Consider the following 18,378-nt stretch of genomic DNA (forward strand, 5'->3'; position numbering starts at 1 on the left):
TAATTTATAAAATTCATACCATAAAAAATATATTTGCATTTTAGAACTTTTTTAACCCTGAAATACACTAATATGTAATTTGATTAATAACTTACCATCATGCCAAAAGCTTAAACAGTTAGCAGAGATACAACTTTAACCTCTTATAGCATAGCAACTTAAGTGAAATGAGTCAAAGGGATCAGGACAAAATGCTGGCCTACTGTGCTATCCCTGGTTAATGCCAACAACCCCTAGCACCTGCTAGGGATTTGAACCATTACCAATTATAAAATTCAACGTGAATAATTGTATTACTAAAAATAAAATATATACAGACACAAGAAACAATCACAAACACAAGAGATAAGCTACAACAAGTTAGTTGCACATGATTAAGATAAACTATATATGCAAACTGATCTAATCAGATAACTCCTTATCAGTTGAGTCAACTTCATTATATTATTTTGTAATTTGCAAACACTAATTAATTGGAGATATTTCAGTCCACGTGAAGCATATAAGATAGAAATATTAAAGTTATTTAACCGAATTGAAACAAATTAAAATTATAAATGTATGTGTTATGAAAACAAAATTTAGTGATAGCGATAAAACGTTTTAATTTTACCAAGAAATTTGCAAGTGAAGAATGTCTACACAATTGTTTTCTTAGTTAAAGAAATCAGTAGTATATATATATATATATATATATATATATATATATATACATAAAACAGTTAGCCAACCTTTTTGGCATATATATTCCTCGTTGCTGACGTCATTACTTTTCTAACATCAAATGATCTCATTATTATTATTATTATTATTATTATTATTATTATTATTATTATTATTATTATTATTATTTATTCTAAAATAAACCCTTGCAAAGCTCCTTTGCTTCTTCTATATAAGGATGGCAATGCTTTAGTTAGCATCCAAGAACAAAGTGGGTGAAAAAAAAAATCCAAACAAAGTCAACTTACGGTACCCCAATTGAAATGATGGACAATGAAGGTGTCAAAGGTGACATAGGTGGTGGGGCGATTGGAGGAGGTGCCACGGGTGGTGGTGCAAGAGGAGGAGGGGCTACAGGTGGTAGTGCAACTGGAGGAGCTGCCACTGGAGGAGCTGCCACTGGTGGAGGTGCAACTGGAGGCGGTGCTATAGGTGGTGGGGCGACTGGAGGAGGTGCCACAGGTGGTGGTGCGACTGGAGGCGAGGCTACAGGTGGTGGTGCAACTGGAGGAGCTGCCACTGGTGGAGGTGCAACTGGAGGAGGGGCTACAGGTGGTGGGGCGACTGGAGGAGGTGCCACGGGTGGTGGTGCAAGTGGAGGCGGGGCTACAGGTGGTGGTGCAACTGGAGGAGGCACTACAGGTGGTGGAGCAACTGGAGGAGGTGCCACAGGTGGTGGTGCAACCGGAGGAGGGGCTACAGGTGGTGGTGCAACTGGAGGGAGTGCCACTGGAGGGGGTGCAACAGGAGGAGGGGCTATAGGTGGTGGAGCAACTGGAGGAGGTGCCACAGGTGGTGGGGCGACTGGAGGAGGTGCCACAGGTGGTGGTGCAACTGGAGGTGGGGCTACAGGTGGTGGTGCAACTGGAGGAGGTGCCACTGGTGGGGGTGCAACAGGAGGAGGGGCTACAGGTGGTGGAGCAACTGGAGGAGGTGCCACAGGCGGTGGTGCAACCGGGGGTGGGGCTACAGGTGGTGGGGCCACTGGTGGGGGTGCAACAGGAGGAGGGGCTACAGGTGGTGGGGCAACTGGAGGAGGTGCCACGGGTGGTGGTGCAAGTGGAGGCGGGGCTACAGGTGGTGGTGCAACAGGAGGAGGGGCTACAGGTGGTGGAGCAACTGGAGGAGGTGCCACGGGTGGTGGTGCAACTGGAGGCGGGGCTACAGGTGGTGGGGCGACTGGAGGAGGTGCCACGGGTGGCAGTGCAACTGGAGGCGGGGCTATAGGTGGTGGAGCGACTGGAGGAGGTGCCACAGGTGGTGGTGCAACTGGAGGCGGGGCTACGGGTGGTGGGGCGACTGGAGGAGGTGCCACGGGTGGTGGTGCAACTGGAGGCGGGGCTACAGGTGGTGGTGCAACTGGAGGAGGTGCCACTGGTGGGGGTGCAACAGGAGGAGGGGCTACAGGTGGTGGTGCAACTGGAGGAGGTGCCACGGGTGGTGGTACAACCGGCGGCGGGGCTACAAGTGGTGGGGCCACTGGAGGAGGTGCCACAGGTGGTGGTGCAACTGGAGGTGGGGCTACAGGTGGCTACAATCACAATGTCATTTCCCCATGTTATTGTCCAAGCAAAGTAGAAAATAACGTTTGTCCGGGGAAAGAAGAAAAGTCTCCTGTGGTGGAGATAATAGTTGATCTTTCCTATCGTGCAGAACCATGCAGGAATGACTCTTACATGTGTGTGGAGATATTCCCCGGGAAGCCTCGCTTCACGTGTGGTAAATAAGCTTCATTGGTTATTATATTATAATGCGCCACAAATTATATATATGGATATGAATAAGTGGGCACTTGTCATGTTGGTTGTTAGTCTTGACATTTGCAGTCTCTCAAATAAGGTAAATTATAGAGTATATTTGGAGCATGTGCTTATTCACTCATATAGGTGTAGGACTCACTTTTCATTATCTATGAAAAGACCCACATATATGTGAGTGCAAAGAGTACTAAAAGTTTAATGCTCTATGTACATCTAATAATTTCTCAATAAATAAATTGTCTGACTGCAATGTGTGAGTACTGCTTTATCTTTTATCTTGTGTAAGGAACTACATGTAATATGAACTTTAATTTGCTATAATGTTTAATGTTCTTTTTGTTAATGATAGTTTGTTTTTTTTCTTCTTTTTATTTTTTTAAAATCATCTTTAGGCCATATCTATTTGCACAACTATATATATTTACAGGGCTTCGAGACGATGAATAATCCAAGGTTATTTCCACCAACAAACTAGCATATGCTATATTCAATGGTTTGGCTAAGCTAGGTTTAGGATTAGTCAAAAAGGTGTTGCCAAGCCCATCAAATCCAACAATAATAAAATCAAAATTTTTAAAAAATTACAAATTAATATTTGAATTTTTTTTTTAATATAAAAATTTACTCTTTCTGTCTATACAATTCCAAAAGTAGCAATAATAAGCTTTATATGAGGAAAGTTTTGTACATGGATATATAATAATGTAGATTCATGCAATGCATGACTTGGGCTATAACTATAATGGCTTGAAATTCACTTGGTATTGTGATTTGGTGCATGAGAGATAAATAGTCTCATAAAAATATAATAATATTCTGAGAGGCATGACAATTAGGGTCAGTTTTTCAATAAAATGTGAGCAACTACCTAATTATTAGGCATTTGGAATTTCGTAATTAAAGAAAGTTGAAAACTACAAACAGGAGAATTTCATATTTTACATATAAGGTTACGTTGTTTCTTAGAAAATAATTTATATATAAAAATTATCTTTTATTTTAAAAATTTTTTTGATAAAATTATTTTTTGTTATTTAGTTATAATATTAAGTCAATGATATGTGTTTATATTATATATGTAGAACTGTTTTCATATTTTAATAAAATTATTAAAGTTTAAAAAATAAAAAATGATATTTTCTTTTTAAAAAAAGTAATTATTTTCATGATTTAATTTTTTTTAATTAGAAAAATATTTTCTGATGATCCATTTTTTTAAGACGTTAAACAGTAAAAATATAAAAAAAATATTTTTATTAAAACGAACGGAGCCTAAATAAACATATTTTATTATGTTAAATATAATTGAGTTTCACCCACTAGATCTAATAAGAAAATAAGAACCTTAAAGGTTTAAACTATTTCTAATAAGCTTATTCCATATTTCCATCTCAATGATCTCATATTTGTAGTAAAAAAGATTTGTTTATACATATAACAACAAAATAAAATAAAATAAATAAATAAATAAATAAATATATATATATATATATATATATATATAACAACAAGAATAACTAACTATATAAATTATTTTTCACTATTCAACTCTATTAGATGCTAAGTTCTTATTAATATCTAAAATTTATAAATTTTTGATATTTTATTTGTAAATAGCTATACAATATTTATAATAAAATTTGTCTTTTAAATTTAATTTATTATAATGAAATTTATGTTACGTAAGCTTAGCTTTTGGTGAATTTATAATTGAATGATCCTGTTTGCACATCTTTATTGTAAATGAAGTGAAAAAAGAAAATTTTTTCATTTTATAAAAAATAAAAATTTATGGGGTTGATATTTCAAATTCTTTTTCGCTTTTAAATAAGGCCTTAAATTGTTCTTATAAGAAATTTAATTTTCTACATCCCTTATTTAAAAACTAAAATTTTATAAAAATTAAATTCAACCAATATCTTTTTTTGTTAATTCTGATATTTAGAATAAAAGAATTTAACTATTTTTAACTTGCTAGAAATTTCATTTAAAAAAAAAAATAAAAATCAAACATAATTATGTGAAAATTCAATAAATTATTTTCTTGCAAATGATCTATTCTAAAAGACACGTTAATATTTTGTTTTTAATTTTCTCTTTTTTTTTCTCAATTTAAAAATTAGAATTTTATAAGAATTTAATTCAATTGATTTCTTTTTTTGTTAGTTCTTATGTTTGACATCAAAGAATTCAATTTTTTTTAACTTAAAAAATTTTCATTTTAAAATAAATAGAAATCAAGAATGATTGTGTGAGAATTCAATTAAATTCTTTTCTTGCAAATAATTTATTATGAATGAATGAGAATATATATATATATATATATATATATATAATTGGGTTCCACAGCCTCAATTTATGTGCCAAATCACTGTTTGATTTGAATAAATTTAACAACATTAAAATTTATAGTAAATCTTATGCATAAACATCTGTTAAAATTATGACTTAAAATTTTAATGAGATTTGGAGAGATATCTCTTACTTATTTGTGTAGGAGAAATATTCTTTAATAGGTAGAGGATTATTTTATATATCATATAGAACTCCTATTTTAGTGTTATTCCTAAATTGAGTGGGGCTCCTAATTATATTAAAATCGAAAAAATTAATACTATAAATAGAAAAATAGTGAAAAGGTTATTTGGCTTTCAGCTCATGAAGTTAGTATGTTTGCTAATTACTAAGGAGCAGTTTTGCCAATTGATGAGGGGTTCCTACCTATTATGATCCCATAGAGGGAAAGAGGTTTCGGCTTAAGGTGGAGAAGGGACTATATTTAAAAGGAAGGAATTATTATTCATTGGTGAGAGGGCTCTTACTCATGTAGTTAAAAACACCTTTTGTGGTGTAGTAGTTAAAATAGTAAATATATTGGGTTATATCTAAAGGAGATTGGAAGGACTAACTAATGTATTTATCAGGATTCTCTTGAATATAATTGAGTTAATGGTAGATAGTTTTGAGCTTCTAATTGATATTTATTATTTGAAGATAGTGAAAGATAGCATGCTCATGGATATAACCCTATGTGAAGAGAGTAAACCATGGAAATTTTATTATTGTCATTATTTGCTTTATTTTTTTGCAATTTACACACTTCTACAGTACACAATAATATCCTTATTTTTATAATTTTTCAACATAAATTTAAAAATAAAAATATAAAAGAAAATTAATTTTATTTTTCATTTCAACCTTTTTATAATTAGTGGAGGCCAGACAATTCAGAATATCAATCATACAAAAATCGTATTCAAAAAGCGGGTGAATACATTATTAAACGTATTGCTAATTTCTAATCGTTTTTCTTTATCTAAAATATAACTGATGTACAATTTTGCATAAATCTAAGTAACCATAATTCATTTGTTATAACTGCCCATTTTGAATTGTATACGAAAATTTGCTATATATCTCCATTATAAAAGTAGAGAATTATATCTGCGTTGCTATTAACAATTAATAATAAATATGCTAAACCTAATATAATTTACTCATATTATAATATTTAAAAACTAAATAACTCTTAAAAGGTGTTTGGTTTAACTTATGAAAATCAACTCATAAGCAGCTTGCAACATCCCAGACTTTTGGTGCTCTGAATAGTGTCATATTCAGTCAGTGAATAGTACTATTCAAATCCAGATTGAGGATTAAAAATAAGATGAAAATAAATTGAAGTAAGTAGTATAAAAATTAAAGTAACCATCGGGTTATGGACTTAATGGTTATTATTGAAAAAGATGGATTATAACCCGATGAGGGGCATTTTGGTCATTTAACACTCAGAGTTGACTTTTGATCAAAATGTCAATTTAATTAAGTGAAATTAATAAAATAAATTATGAAAGAATTTTTCATGAAAATTTAAAATGAAATAAGTGATGCAAAGAAGAAAAAAAAAGAATTAAAGTTTAATTATGACATAAGCATAATGTCATGATGATCAAATTAAAAATTATGACCAATTATAATTAGATAAACCATTATATATAAGGATAAATTAATTAAAAGATCAAAAAATGGTCTTCTTCTCCCTTGTTCTTCTTGGCCGAATCCCTTGCCTCACCCCTTTCCACCATTGACAACTTCCTTTTAGCTCAATTTCTCTTGAATTCTCATCCCAAAATTCCTAATCACCAACATTAAACTTTAATATTTCATTTTGGTAGAGTGATTGGGAGCTAAGAAAGTTGAAGAAAGTGAAGTTGGGAAGCTTGGAAAATTTTCAAATCAAGGTTAGTGCCTATTCTTGCTTCCTTCCTCTTTTAATCTTTGAATTTGAGTTGAAATGAGTTGATATTGCGTGAAAATGAAAGAAAATGATGGGTATATATGGAAGGGAAAATTTGGTAGCCATGGAAGAAGTGAGAGTTTGATGGTTTTAATGAAATTTAATGTGTCTATTAGTATTGTTGATGAGTATATAGGATAAATTTTAACAACTGTCCCTAAACTTATATGGTTGTAACACTATAGTCATTTAACTTTAAAATGTAACATAAAACCCCCTAAACTTTCAAATTTTGTACAGTAAAATCCCTCTGACTTTCAATTATTGATTTTCCCATTAGAAATTAATGTGAATAGCTCCCACATGGTGTTATCTCAATATTTCTCTCTCCTCTCTTATGCAAAGTGTAAAATTATTCTCTTTACATGTGAAAAATTATTCTGGGAGAATGATTTAATTTACACATGGCTTGTGATAGAAAAGAGAAATACCGACTAATCTCCATGCTAGAACTGTCCAGGTCAGCATCTGACTAAAAAACTGATAATTAGAGGTTAGAGGGATTTTACTATGCAACATGTGAAAGTTAATGGAGTTTTATATTATATTTTCAAGTTGAGAGACTGTAATGTTACAACTAAATAAGTTTAGGGACAATTGTTAAAATTTATCTTGAGTATATATGATGGATATGTTGATTTTGGTATGAGTTTGGTATGAGTTTGCATGAGATATGGTTATGGAGGTTAGGGTTTTGCATGGAGTTTAGGGGTTTGATAATATGATGTTCAAATAAGGTTGTTGAGGTCAATTGTTGACAATTTGATGTGGTTTAACCATGTACTGAAGAGAGTTGTGGAATTGAATAAAGATTTGGAAGTGTTGCTTTGTGCTGGAATGCTAGACCTATGAGTCCAGTAGGTTTGTGTGGCTATAAGTTGAATTGTGTAGCTCCAATTGGTGTGAGGCCAATTGGAGATGAAACTTAGGACATAATGCCAATTTTTCATGAAGAGACCCTGCCCAAAAACCAAACACAAAATGATGTAAAATTTGCTTGAATCTGGGTAACTACATGCTGGACCTGAAAAAATGGCCATATGAATAATAAATGCTCAAATGGGCATAACTCCCTGTAGAAAGGTCCAAATGACCTAATTCTTGAATCTATGAAAAGCTTAGACATAGTAGAGCAATTTTCATGGAAATTAGAAACCCTAATTTTGACCCTAATCAAACCAATTTGCTAGCCAAATTTAGTCTAACAAATCTGCCTAGACCAAAACTGACCTAGAAATTCTGGGCTCCAGGCTATCCAATCAGTTGTGGCAAAAATGCCATAACTCAGCCTACAAAACTGCAAATGTAATAAATCCAAAGCTAAAATCTCCATAAGACCTAGAACTACAATTTTAGTGTTTTAACCAAAACCCAAAACCTAATGGAACTTGGACAATTTGCTAGGACAAGTCAGTACTTCCAATCTTGGATTTCTTGAACTTGAACCAAAAATGCCATTTGACCCTTTGATAGTAGTTAAATCATAACTCTCACTAGGAAACTCCAATTGGGATGAGCCAAACTGTTCTGAAAATGTAAGAAACAAGACTCCAATTTTGAGAGTAAGGACCCTAAAATGGGAATTGTAAACACTGATGTGAACCTGAAATCCTAAATGTATAGGGTTCATGAGTCCAGGTTAGTTAATTAGCCATAACTCACCCTACACAACCTGAAACTTAGTGATTCTTGAACCTGAGTGTCCCTAAGACATAGGGGGACAACTCATATCAAGAACCTTAGGCCTAAAAATGACTGTAGTATGCCCAAATGACTAAACAAATTTGGTATTCTAAAATCTGCCTAGTTCTAGAACCATAAAGGGTCAATGAACCATTTTTGGTAATTTGACCATAACTTGAGTTCTAAAACTGCAAATGACATTATTCAAAAGGGAAAACAAAGATAACACATAGAGGAACAACTTCTATGAAGGAAGTGTGGCCAAACAGTATCTATATCTTGGCCAATTTGCTAGGTAAATGTTAAGGGTCAGAATTGGTACCTAAAGGAAGGTTCAAGAAATTAATTGATACATGATATATAAATTACTTAAATGGTTTGCCAAATACATAAGTTACATGAAAGTGAGATTGGAACCTATTTTTCCATTACAAATGACATGAAATTACTATAAAGCACTAATAGTGTAACGATCAGGAACCAACCACTAGAGGAATTGTCCGCTTTGGCCATAAGCCTCACGGTTTTGTCCCATAGGTGGAATGGAGAACTTCCCAGGAGGTCACCCATCCTAGGATTTCTCTCAAGCGAGCACGTTTAACCCTGGAGTTCTTCCAACTCTCCAGGCCATTCCACCAAAAGGCGCCTCTAGTGATTAGTTCCCCCATCTTATATATCATTATTTTTGAGCCCAAGACCATCTCCGTGCTTTGCCGATGTGGGATTTGCCTAAGGGACCTTTCTCCCCCCCTTTGGGGACTCAGCGTCCTCGCTGAGGTTTACCCCACCATCGCCCAAGAGGACACGCGAGCGGCTCTGATTCCAATTGTAACGATCGGGCTCCAATCACTAGAGGCGCCTTTTGGTGGAATGGCCTGGAGAGTTGGAAGAACTCCAGGGTTAAGCGTGCTCGCTTGAGAGAAATCCTAGGATGGGTGACCTCCTGGGAAGTTCTCCATTCCACCTATGGGACAAAACCGTGAGGCTTATGGCCAAAGCGGACAATTCCTCTAGTGGTTGGAGCTCGATCGTTACAAATAGTGCATAACATAAAATAATAAGTCTATAAGTACATAATATCACTAATTTGCTCAAAGTATACCTAGACTTATGTATATAGCTTGGATAAATTGGTATACCAATTAGGGACTACAGATTGTAGTACTACCCACATGAATGATCATTGATAGATAATATCTGTCTAATATGGTTATTCTTCTGGCTTTATGCCTGACATGATGTGATCATCGGCTCTTATGCCTGATATGATTTCTGGCTTTATGCCTGCCCGCTGGCCTTGTGCCTGACATAACAGATGTATACATGATAGATATATGAATGTCTAACTAGTATACTCCCGTGTATCCAGTCTTTATAGTCTGTTATAGGTTACTTGGGCACTGATATGAATTTAATAAGACTGAATATAGAATAAATGAGCAGAAAATATCTTGATAAACTTATTTGCTCCCAAAGTTTAATAAACATGTAAATGACTTAAAATTCATGAAATCTGCACTTCTTTATGAAATTATACATGGAATAATTATCTTTAATTATTTAGTTATTTTTACTTTAATTTATGCACCACTAAGCAATTCGCTTAGCGTGTTGGTTTTCCATGTGTAGGTACTGGTGAGCAGGACCAGTCCAGACAGTGAGTTGGAGCAGATTTTGCAGTAGTGTGATGTGTCACCTCAGTAGTCTATTTTTAGTGGGGCCCATGTGTATTTAGCTTTTGTATTTTGATCATTGTACATAAGAGAGTGATGTAATTAAATTTTGAGATTGTATAATAATTTGTAAATTTTGTACTTGACTCTTATAAATGAAATGAGATGAGATTTCTTTTCAAATGAATTTATGAGAATTATGATGATATGACTAATTATATGATATGGATATGATAAAAGGTGAATTGATATAGATTGAAATTATGTGACACCCTCCCGCTAGCAACTCCGTACATTCTACTATTCCGGTGACCAATGTCGGTCCGGACAGCTAGAACGTCCGGAAAAATATTTAAACTAAAGTGAGGGACCATAATTAACTCAAATATTAATAAGAAAAATTTAGTAAAAATTTTAGAAATAAAATACAACTAAGTCAAATGAGCCGATGCCCAAGCGATGGGTAACCCAGAGGGAAGTTGCGGTTCTCGCAACTAGGAGCCCTAGACCCGGGGAAAAATTCATAAAATAATTTTTGGGACTTCAGAGAAGGGTCATTGAGATTCCTATGGCATTAGAATGCCAAGAAAATATTTAGAAAAATTTTTCAATCGGTACAGACAATTTTGACCCGTTAAGCCAAACGGAGGGCATTTTGGTCATTTCGCCTTCAGAGACGATTTTTGGCCGACTTGTCCAGTTAAGTAAATAATTATTATGACATAAAATGTGAATAAATATTGCTAAAAATTGAATTGAAAATGAGTAGCAAAGAAAAGAAAAGAAAATGAATTAAAATTACAATTTTGACCTCATGCTTATGTCACTAAGCACTCTCACCAAATCACCTTGTGACACATGTCCATAAACCAATTAAAATGAGTCAAATGGGCAGAAAATTGAAGTGAAAAAAACAGCAGCCCTTTTCTTCTTCTTCAAAACGTTCTACACCTCCTCCCTTACTCCTCCATTAACAAACTTTCTAAATCTTCATTTTCCCTAGCTTTCTTTCAACAAAAACTCTAAGTGTCAACATAAAACCTTGATATTTCAGCTTGGTGAAGTTTTTGGGGGCAAAAGGAAGAGTAAAAGAATAGTTCTTATAAGCTTGAAATTAGCTCCAACAAGGTTAGTGCCTATTTATACATAAATCCCTCTTATTCCATGTTAAAGACTTAAAATGAGTAAGGATTTGTGAATTAAATGAATAGAATTTATGTGTATGTACACCATGAATTTCGGCAGCCCTAAGGAAGGGATAAGACTGATTGTTTTGATGGACTTAGAGTGGACTAGAGATCATGATTAAAGAATATATATATGAGGATAATGAATTAGTGAGTTAATTAAGGTATCTTGTGTAAATTCATAATGGGAATCAGGGTTTTGGAAGTGAAACTTGGACTTTGCTTATGAAATTGTGAAAGAACATTCTAATGGTCAATTAGTGACCATTTGAGGTAAGTTTACCATAATTTGGAGTGAACTATAGCATGGCAAACTGAATTGGTATGCTGCCTAGTGAGTGCAGCAGGTGTAGCTGTGATTCCAGCCCACTTGGACAGCCATAACTTTGGCTGTGTAGGTTCAATTGGTTTTTGGCCAATTGGACATGAAACTAGACATATAATGACACAATTTTGGTGAAGAAACCATGCCCAAAAGACCAAAGCAAGTGGACCAAAAACTGTCCCCAATCCGGATGTCCTGCAACCAGATTCTGCAGAATGACCAAATGAACAATAATTGTTCATTTGGCCATAACTCATTGTAGAATGGCTCAATTGACCTGGAATTTTTACAGCAACAAGTTAAGATATAGAAAAACAACTTTCATGAAGAAACCTACCCCAAATTATGACCAAAACCTATCCAACAAGGCAACTGCAGTCACTGTTCACTGCACTATAGATATGGTCAATTCTGCAGTTTTGCAATCCGGCCAGCTGTGGTTTTTGGACCATATCTGGAGCTACAAAACTCCAAATGGACTGATTCAAAAAAAGAAATTCAACTAGAAAAAGTAAGGAACAATTTTCATGTTTACCATTTCCTCAAATTTCCACTGTAACAATCACTAATGGAACAGTAAAATTGGGGTGCAAAAACTGAAAATTCTGCTCCCTTAGTGCTAAGCTTAGAAATGGTATTGGTGATTAATTCCAACAAGTTTTAAATGCAAAATGTGGTATATTGGGAGTGTTAAAACCAATGTACCTATTTTCTATCCAAAAGTCAACATTTTTGTTGACTAATGAAGTGAATAGTGACACCAAAACTTGAAATTCAAAAATTGAAGAATTCTAAAGTATCAAATGCCCTAGTATACCTAACAAGATTGGTTTGGATAGTTTGGCATGCCAATAGGGTTCAGTTAGCAGTACTGCACATGGCATTATGCTATTCTGTGATTTCATGGCTTTTAGCCATTCTGACCTTGTGTTGATATTTGGCCTTGTGCCTATTGTCATTACAGCTTATTAGCTGTTCTGTTGCACACCGGGAGATGCACATGTGACCGATGGTGTGACGGCCCGAGGTACAAGATACCCAGTGCCAGTTTACTAGTTTATCCAGTCCAGTCGTCCAGTATAGGTTACTTGGGCAACCAAAAGAATGAAAGTGGACAAAGTTAACGAAATAAATGGATATAACAAATACAAAACAAATAAGACATATACATTCAATACATATTTATTTTTTTGTTATTTCCTTTTATTTTATTATTGCACCACTAAGCATTATTGCTTAGCGCGTTGCTTTTGCCACGCGTAGGTTCTGGAGATACTGATCGAGAGCCCAGTAGACCGCAGACTGGGTGAGTCCATCCTGCAGCTCTGCATAGTGTCCGTGTCACCTCACCATCTTCAGTGCATTGGTAGGACACTAGGTTTCATTTTGGTATTTTGTAACTAATTTTTATTTTCTCATATGTAATTGAACTTATGTAATGTATTTTGATGTTCATGTAAATAATGCAAATTGTGATTGTGAATGGAAAAATTTGAATATTTACTTATTGCTTATGTTTGAATACTATGAGAAATGAATGTTTGAGTAATGGAAAGGTTGTTGAAAATCATGTTGAGACTTTGTTGATAAAATGGAGTTGGGATTGTTTGGAAATGATTGTGGAAGTGTTTTTCACAGGTTCCGAAGAACTGTTTTCTCCATTTTTAGCCGGTACTCTGCCGGATTTTCTATAAAATTTTCGGAACCCCAAATAAATTATAATTTCAATAAATGACTTAAATAAATAATATTTCACAAGTTATATTCAAAACCATGATAAAAATTAACTAAGGTAAAATAGAGTGTGCCAGTACACCGTGTGACATTGCTTACTCGGATATACTGTACACGGGTAAGGGGTGTCACATTTAGTGGTATCAGAGCCGCTCGCGTGTCCTCTTGGGCGATGGTGGGGCAAACCTCAGCGAGGACGCTGAGTCCCGAAAGGGGGGGAGAAAGGTCCCTTAGGCAAATCCCACATTGGCAAAGCACGAAGATGGTCTTGGGCTCAAAAGTAATGATATATAAGATGGGGGAACTAATCACTAGAGGCGCCTTTTGGTGGAATGGCCTGGAGAGTTGGAAGAACTCCAGGGTTAAACGTGCTCGCTTGAGAGAAATCCTAGGATGGGTGACCTCCTGGGAAGTTCTCCATTCCACCTATGGGACAAAACCGTGAGGCTTATGGCCAAAGCGGACAATTCCTCTAGTGGTTGGTTCAGGAGGTCACCCACTGAATTGAGGGAGTTGAAAACTCAGTTGCAAGAGTTGCTGGATAAGGGATTCATACGCCCCAGTGTGTCACCATGGGGAGCTCCAGTGCTGTTTGTGAAAAAGAAGGATGGGACTTTGAGGCTTTGCATTGATTACCGGCAGTTGAATAAAGTGACTGTGAAGAACAAATATCCATTGCCTAGAACTGATGATCTGTTTAATCAGTTGAAGGGAGCAGGAGTATTTTCTAAGATTGATCTCAGATCAGGGTATCATCAGTTGAGGGTGAAGGATGCAGATGTGCCAAAGACTGCATTCAGGACCCGATATGGGCATTATGAGTTTCTAGTGATGCCCTTTGGCCTAACAAATGCACCAGCGGCATTCATGGACCTTATGAACCGTATCTTCCACCCACACTTAGATCGGTTCGTAGTGGTCTTTATTGATGATATTTTGGTGTATTCCAAGACCAGGGAAGAACATGATGAGCATTTGAGGATTGTTCTGCAAACCCTGAGAGAAAAGAAGTTGTATGCTAAGTTGTCCAAGTGTGACTTTTGGTTGAATGAGATTGCATTCCTTGGACACATAGTGTCAGCTGATGGAATTAGAGTGGATCCCAAGAAAATAGAAGCATTGATGGAATGGAAGCCTCCCAGGAATACAACTGAGGTCAGAAGTTTCTTAGGGCTAGCTGGGTATTACAGAAGATTTGTGAAGGGATTTTCCCTAATAGCTGCTCCAATGACCAAGTTGTTACACAAGAATGTCAGATTTGACTGGAATGATAAATGTCAGACCATTTTTGAGAAGTTGAAGGCTATGTTGACAGAGGCACCAGTGTTAACACAGCCAGTGTCAGGAAAAGACTTCATGGTCTACAGTGATGCCTCTCATAATGGGTTAGGGTGTGTATTGATGCAAGAGGGAAAGGTGGTCGCTTATGCTTCCAGGCAGCTAAGGCCACATGAACAAAATTACCCTACCCATGATCTAGAGCTTGCAGCAATTATCTTCGTGATCAAGATATGGAGGCATTACTTGTATGGTGAAAAGTGCTACATTTACACAGACCACAAAAGTCTGAAATATTTGCCAACTCAGAAGGAGCTCAACCTTAGACAGAGACGATGGATTGAGTTCCTGAAGGACTATGATTGTGTAATTGACTACCATCCTGGGAAGGCAAATGTAGTTGCTAATGCTTTGAGCAGAAAATCCATGACAGCTTTGAAATCATTGAATACCCGTCTATCTTTGGTTCGAGATGGAGCTATTTTGGCTGAGTTGCAAGTGAGGCCAAACCTGCTACAGCAGATTTTAGATGGGCAAAAGGCAGATGAAAAGTTAATGGCTATTATGAGCAAAATCTCAGAAGGAAAAGCAACTGACTATGGGGTGAAAGTAGATGGGTGTCTGTATTACAAAGGAAGACTGTGTGTACCAGATGATGGGGAATTGAAGGCCAGTATTCTAAAAGAGGCACACACCAGTGTATATGCTATGCACCCAGGAAGTACAAAGATGTATCATGATCCAAGCTTGAGATTGGTGGCTGGTATGAAGAAGGACATAGCTGACTATGTGACTAAATGCTTGACATATCAGCAAGTCAAGGCAGAACATCAAGTTCCATCAGGTTTGTTACAGCCTATATGCATACCTGAATGGAAATGGGATCGGGTCACCATGGATTTTGTAAGTGGTCTACCTCTCACCCAGAAGAAACATGATGCAGTATGGGTGATAGTAGATAGATTGACGGTCAAGACACTTTCTCGCCGATTAGGACCGACTACTCACCGGAGAAGTTAGCGTAATTGTATATCGCTGAGATAGTTAGATCGCATGGAATTCCACTTTCCATCATATCCGATCGAGACCTAAGGTTTACATCGAGATTTTGGAAGAAGTTGCATGAGTCCTTGGGTACACAACTCCACTTCAAAGATGCCTTTCCATCCTCAGACGGATGGGCAATCAGAAAGAGTAATCCAGGTAAACAATTGAAACCAATTAAACAAATACACATATTGAACTGAAATGATAATAATAACATGAAATATATGTCAGGTCCTTGAGGATATGCTGAGGAGTTGTGTCATTGAGTTTGAGAGAAGTTGGGATAGATACCTCCCACTGGCAGAATTTGCATACAACAATAGCTACCAAGCTAGCATCCAAATGGCCCCGTATGAAGCACTGTATGGGAGGAAATGTAGAACTCAGCAGTCCGGACTGAATTGGGCGAAGATAAGTGGGTAGGGCTGCACAGTGAAACAGATCGAGGAGAAAGTGAAACTAATCAAAGCCAACTGAAGGTTGCCTCGCATGCATGTAAATCTTATGCTGACCTGAAGAGAAAAGAAATAGAATATGTGGTTGGCGACAAAGTGTTCCTCAAGGTGTCACCGTGGAAAAAGGTATTGAGGTTTGGAAGAAAAGGTAAGTTAAGCCCTAGGTTCATTGGCCCATATGAAGTCATTGAACGTGTGGGTCCAGTGGCCTATAGGCTAGCTTTACCACCAGAGCTGGACAAGATCCACAATGTGTTCCACGTGTCCATGCTCAGAAGATACCGTTCAGATCCTTCACATGTCATCTCCAGAGAAGAAATTGAAATACAACTGGATTTGACTTATGAAGAAGAACCTCTATGGATCCTGGCTCGGGAAGTAAAATAGTTGAGAAATAAGCAGATTCCACTGGTGAAAGTACTTTAGAGGCACCACAACACCGAGGAGGCAACTTGGGAAAGTGAAGAGACAATGAGGCAACAGTTCCCTCAACTGTTTGCATCAGGTAAATTTCGAGGACGAAATTTAAATTAGAGGGGAAGAGTTGTAACACCCTCCCGGTAGCAACTCCGTACATTCTACTGTTCTGGTGAACAGTGTCGGTCCGGACAGCTAGAACGTCCGGAAAAATATTTAACCTAAAGTGAGGGACCATAATTAACTCAAATATTAATAAGAAAAATTTAGTAAAAATTTTAGAAATAAAATACAACTAAGTCAAATGAGCCGGTCCCCAAGCGATGGGTAACCCAGAGGGAATTTGCGGTTCTCGCAACTAGGAGCCCTAGACCCAGGGAAAAATTCATAAAATAATTTTTAGGACTCCAGAGAAGGGTCATTGAGGTTCCTATGGTATTAGAATGCTAAGAAAATATTTAGAAAAATTTTTCAATCGGTACAGACAATTTTGACCCGTTAAGCCAAACGGAGGGCATTTTGGTCATTTCGCCTTCAGAGACGATTTTTGGCCGACTTGTCCAGTTAAGTAAATAATTATTATGACATAAAATGTGAATAAATATTGCTAAAAATTGAATTGAAAATGAGTAGCAAAGAAAAGAAAAGAAAATGAATTAAAATTGCAATTTTGACCTCACGCTTATGTCACTAAGCACTCTCACCAAATCACCTTGTGACACATGTCCATAAACCAATTAAAATGAGTCAAATGGGCAGACAATTGAAGTGAAAAAAACAGCAGCCCTTTTCTTCTTCTTCAAAACGTTCTACACCTCCTCCCTTACTCCTCCATTAACAAACTTTCTAAATATTCATTTTCCCTAGCTTTCTTTCAACAAAAACTCTATGTGTCAACATAAAACCTTGATATTTCAGCTTGGTGAAGTTTTTGGGAGCAAAAGGAAGAGTAAAAGAAGAGTTCTTATAAGCTTGAAATTAGCTCCAACAAGGTTAGTGCCTATTTATACATAAATCCCTCTTATTCCATGCTAAAGACTTAAAATGAGTACGGATTTGTGAATTAAATGAATAGAATTTATGTGTATGTACACCATGAATTTTGGCAGCCCTAAGGAAGGGATAAGACTGATTGTTTTGATGGACTTAGAGTGGACTAGAGATCATGATTAAAGAATATATATATGTGGATAATGAATTAGTGAGTTAATTAAGGTATCTTGCGTAAATTCATAATGGGAATTAGGGTTTTGGAAGTGAAACTTGGACTTTGCTTATGAAATTGTGAAAGAACATTCTAATGGTCAATTAGTGACCATTTGAGGTAAGTTGACCATAATTTGGAGTGAACTATAGCATGGCAAACTGAATTGGTATGCTGCCTAGTGAGTGCAGCAGGTGTGGCTGTGATTCCAGCCCACTTGGACAGCCATAACTTTGGCTGTGTAGGTTCAATTGGTGTTTGGCCAATTGGACACGAAACTAGACATATAATGACACAATTTTGGTGAAGAAACCATGCCCAAAAGACCAAAGCAAGTGGACCAAAAACTGTCCCCAATCCGGATGTCCTGCAACCAGATTCTGCAGAATGACCAAATGAACAGTAATTGTTCATTTGGCCATAACTCATTGTAGAATGGCTCAATTGACCTGAAATTTTTACAGCAACAAGTTAAGATATAGAAAAACAACTTTCATGAAGAAACCTACCCCAAATTATGACCAGAACCTATCCAACAAGGCAATTACAGTCACTATTCACTGCACTGTAGATATGGTCAATTCTGCAGTTTTGC

General features: G+C 36.3%; 1 protein-coding gene across 1 annotated transcript; it reads left to right on the forward strand.

Annotated features, from left to right (window-relative positions):
- The first annotated feature begins 912 nt into the window (after positions 1–912).
- LOC131174796 (glycine-rich cell wall structural protein-like) lies at positions 913–2,826 on the forward strand. Its single transcript, XM_058138754.1, has one exon. It carries the CDS (start codon positions 987–989, stop codon positions 2,448–2,450), a length of 1,464 nt encoding a protein of 487 aa, XP_057994737.1. The 5' UTR covers positions 913–986; the 3' UTR covers positions 2,451–2,826.
- Positions 2,827–18,378: the final 15,552 nt, after the last annotated feature.

This window comes from Hevea brasiliensis, chromosome 16 (genome assembly GCF_030052815.1).
Source record: "Hevea brasiliensis isolate MT/VB/25A 57/8 chromosome 16, ASM3005281v1, whole genome shotgun sequence".
NCBI classification, from domain to species: domain Eukaryota; kingdom Viridiplantae; phylum Streptophyta; class Magnoliopsida; order Malpighiales; family Euphorbiaceae; genus Hevea; species Hevea brasiliensis.

What these genes read in the sequence shown, in the direction of transcription:
- LOC131174796 (XM_058138754.1), top strand. Translation starts at nt 987, where the DNA reads ATGATGGACAATGAAGGTGTCAAAGGTGACATAGGTGGTGGGGCGATT.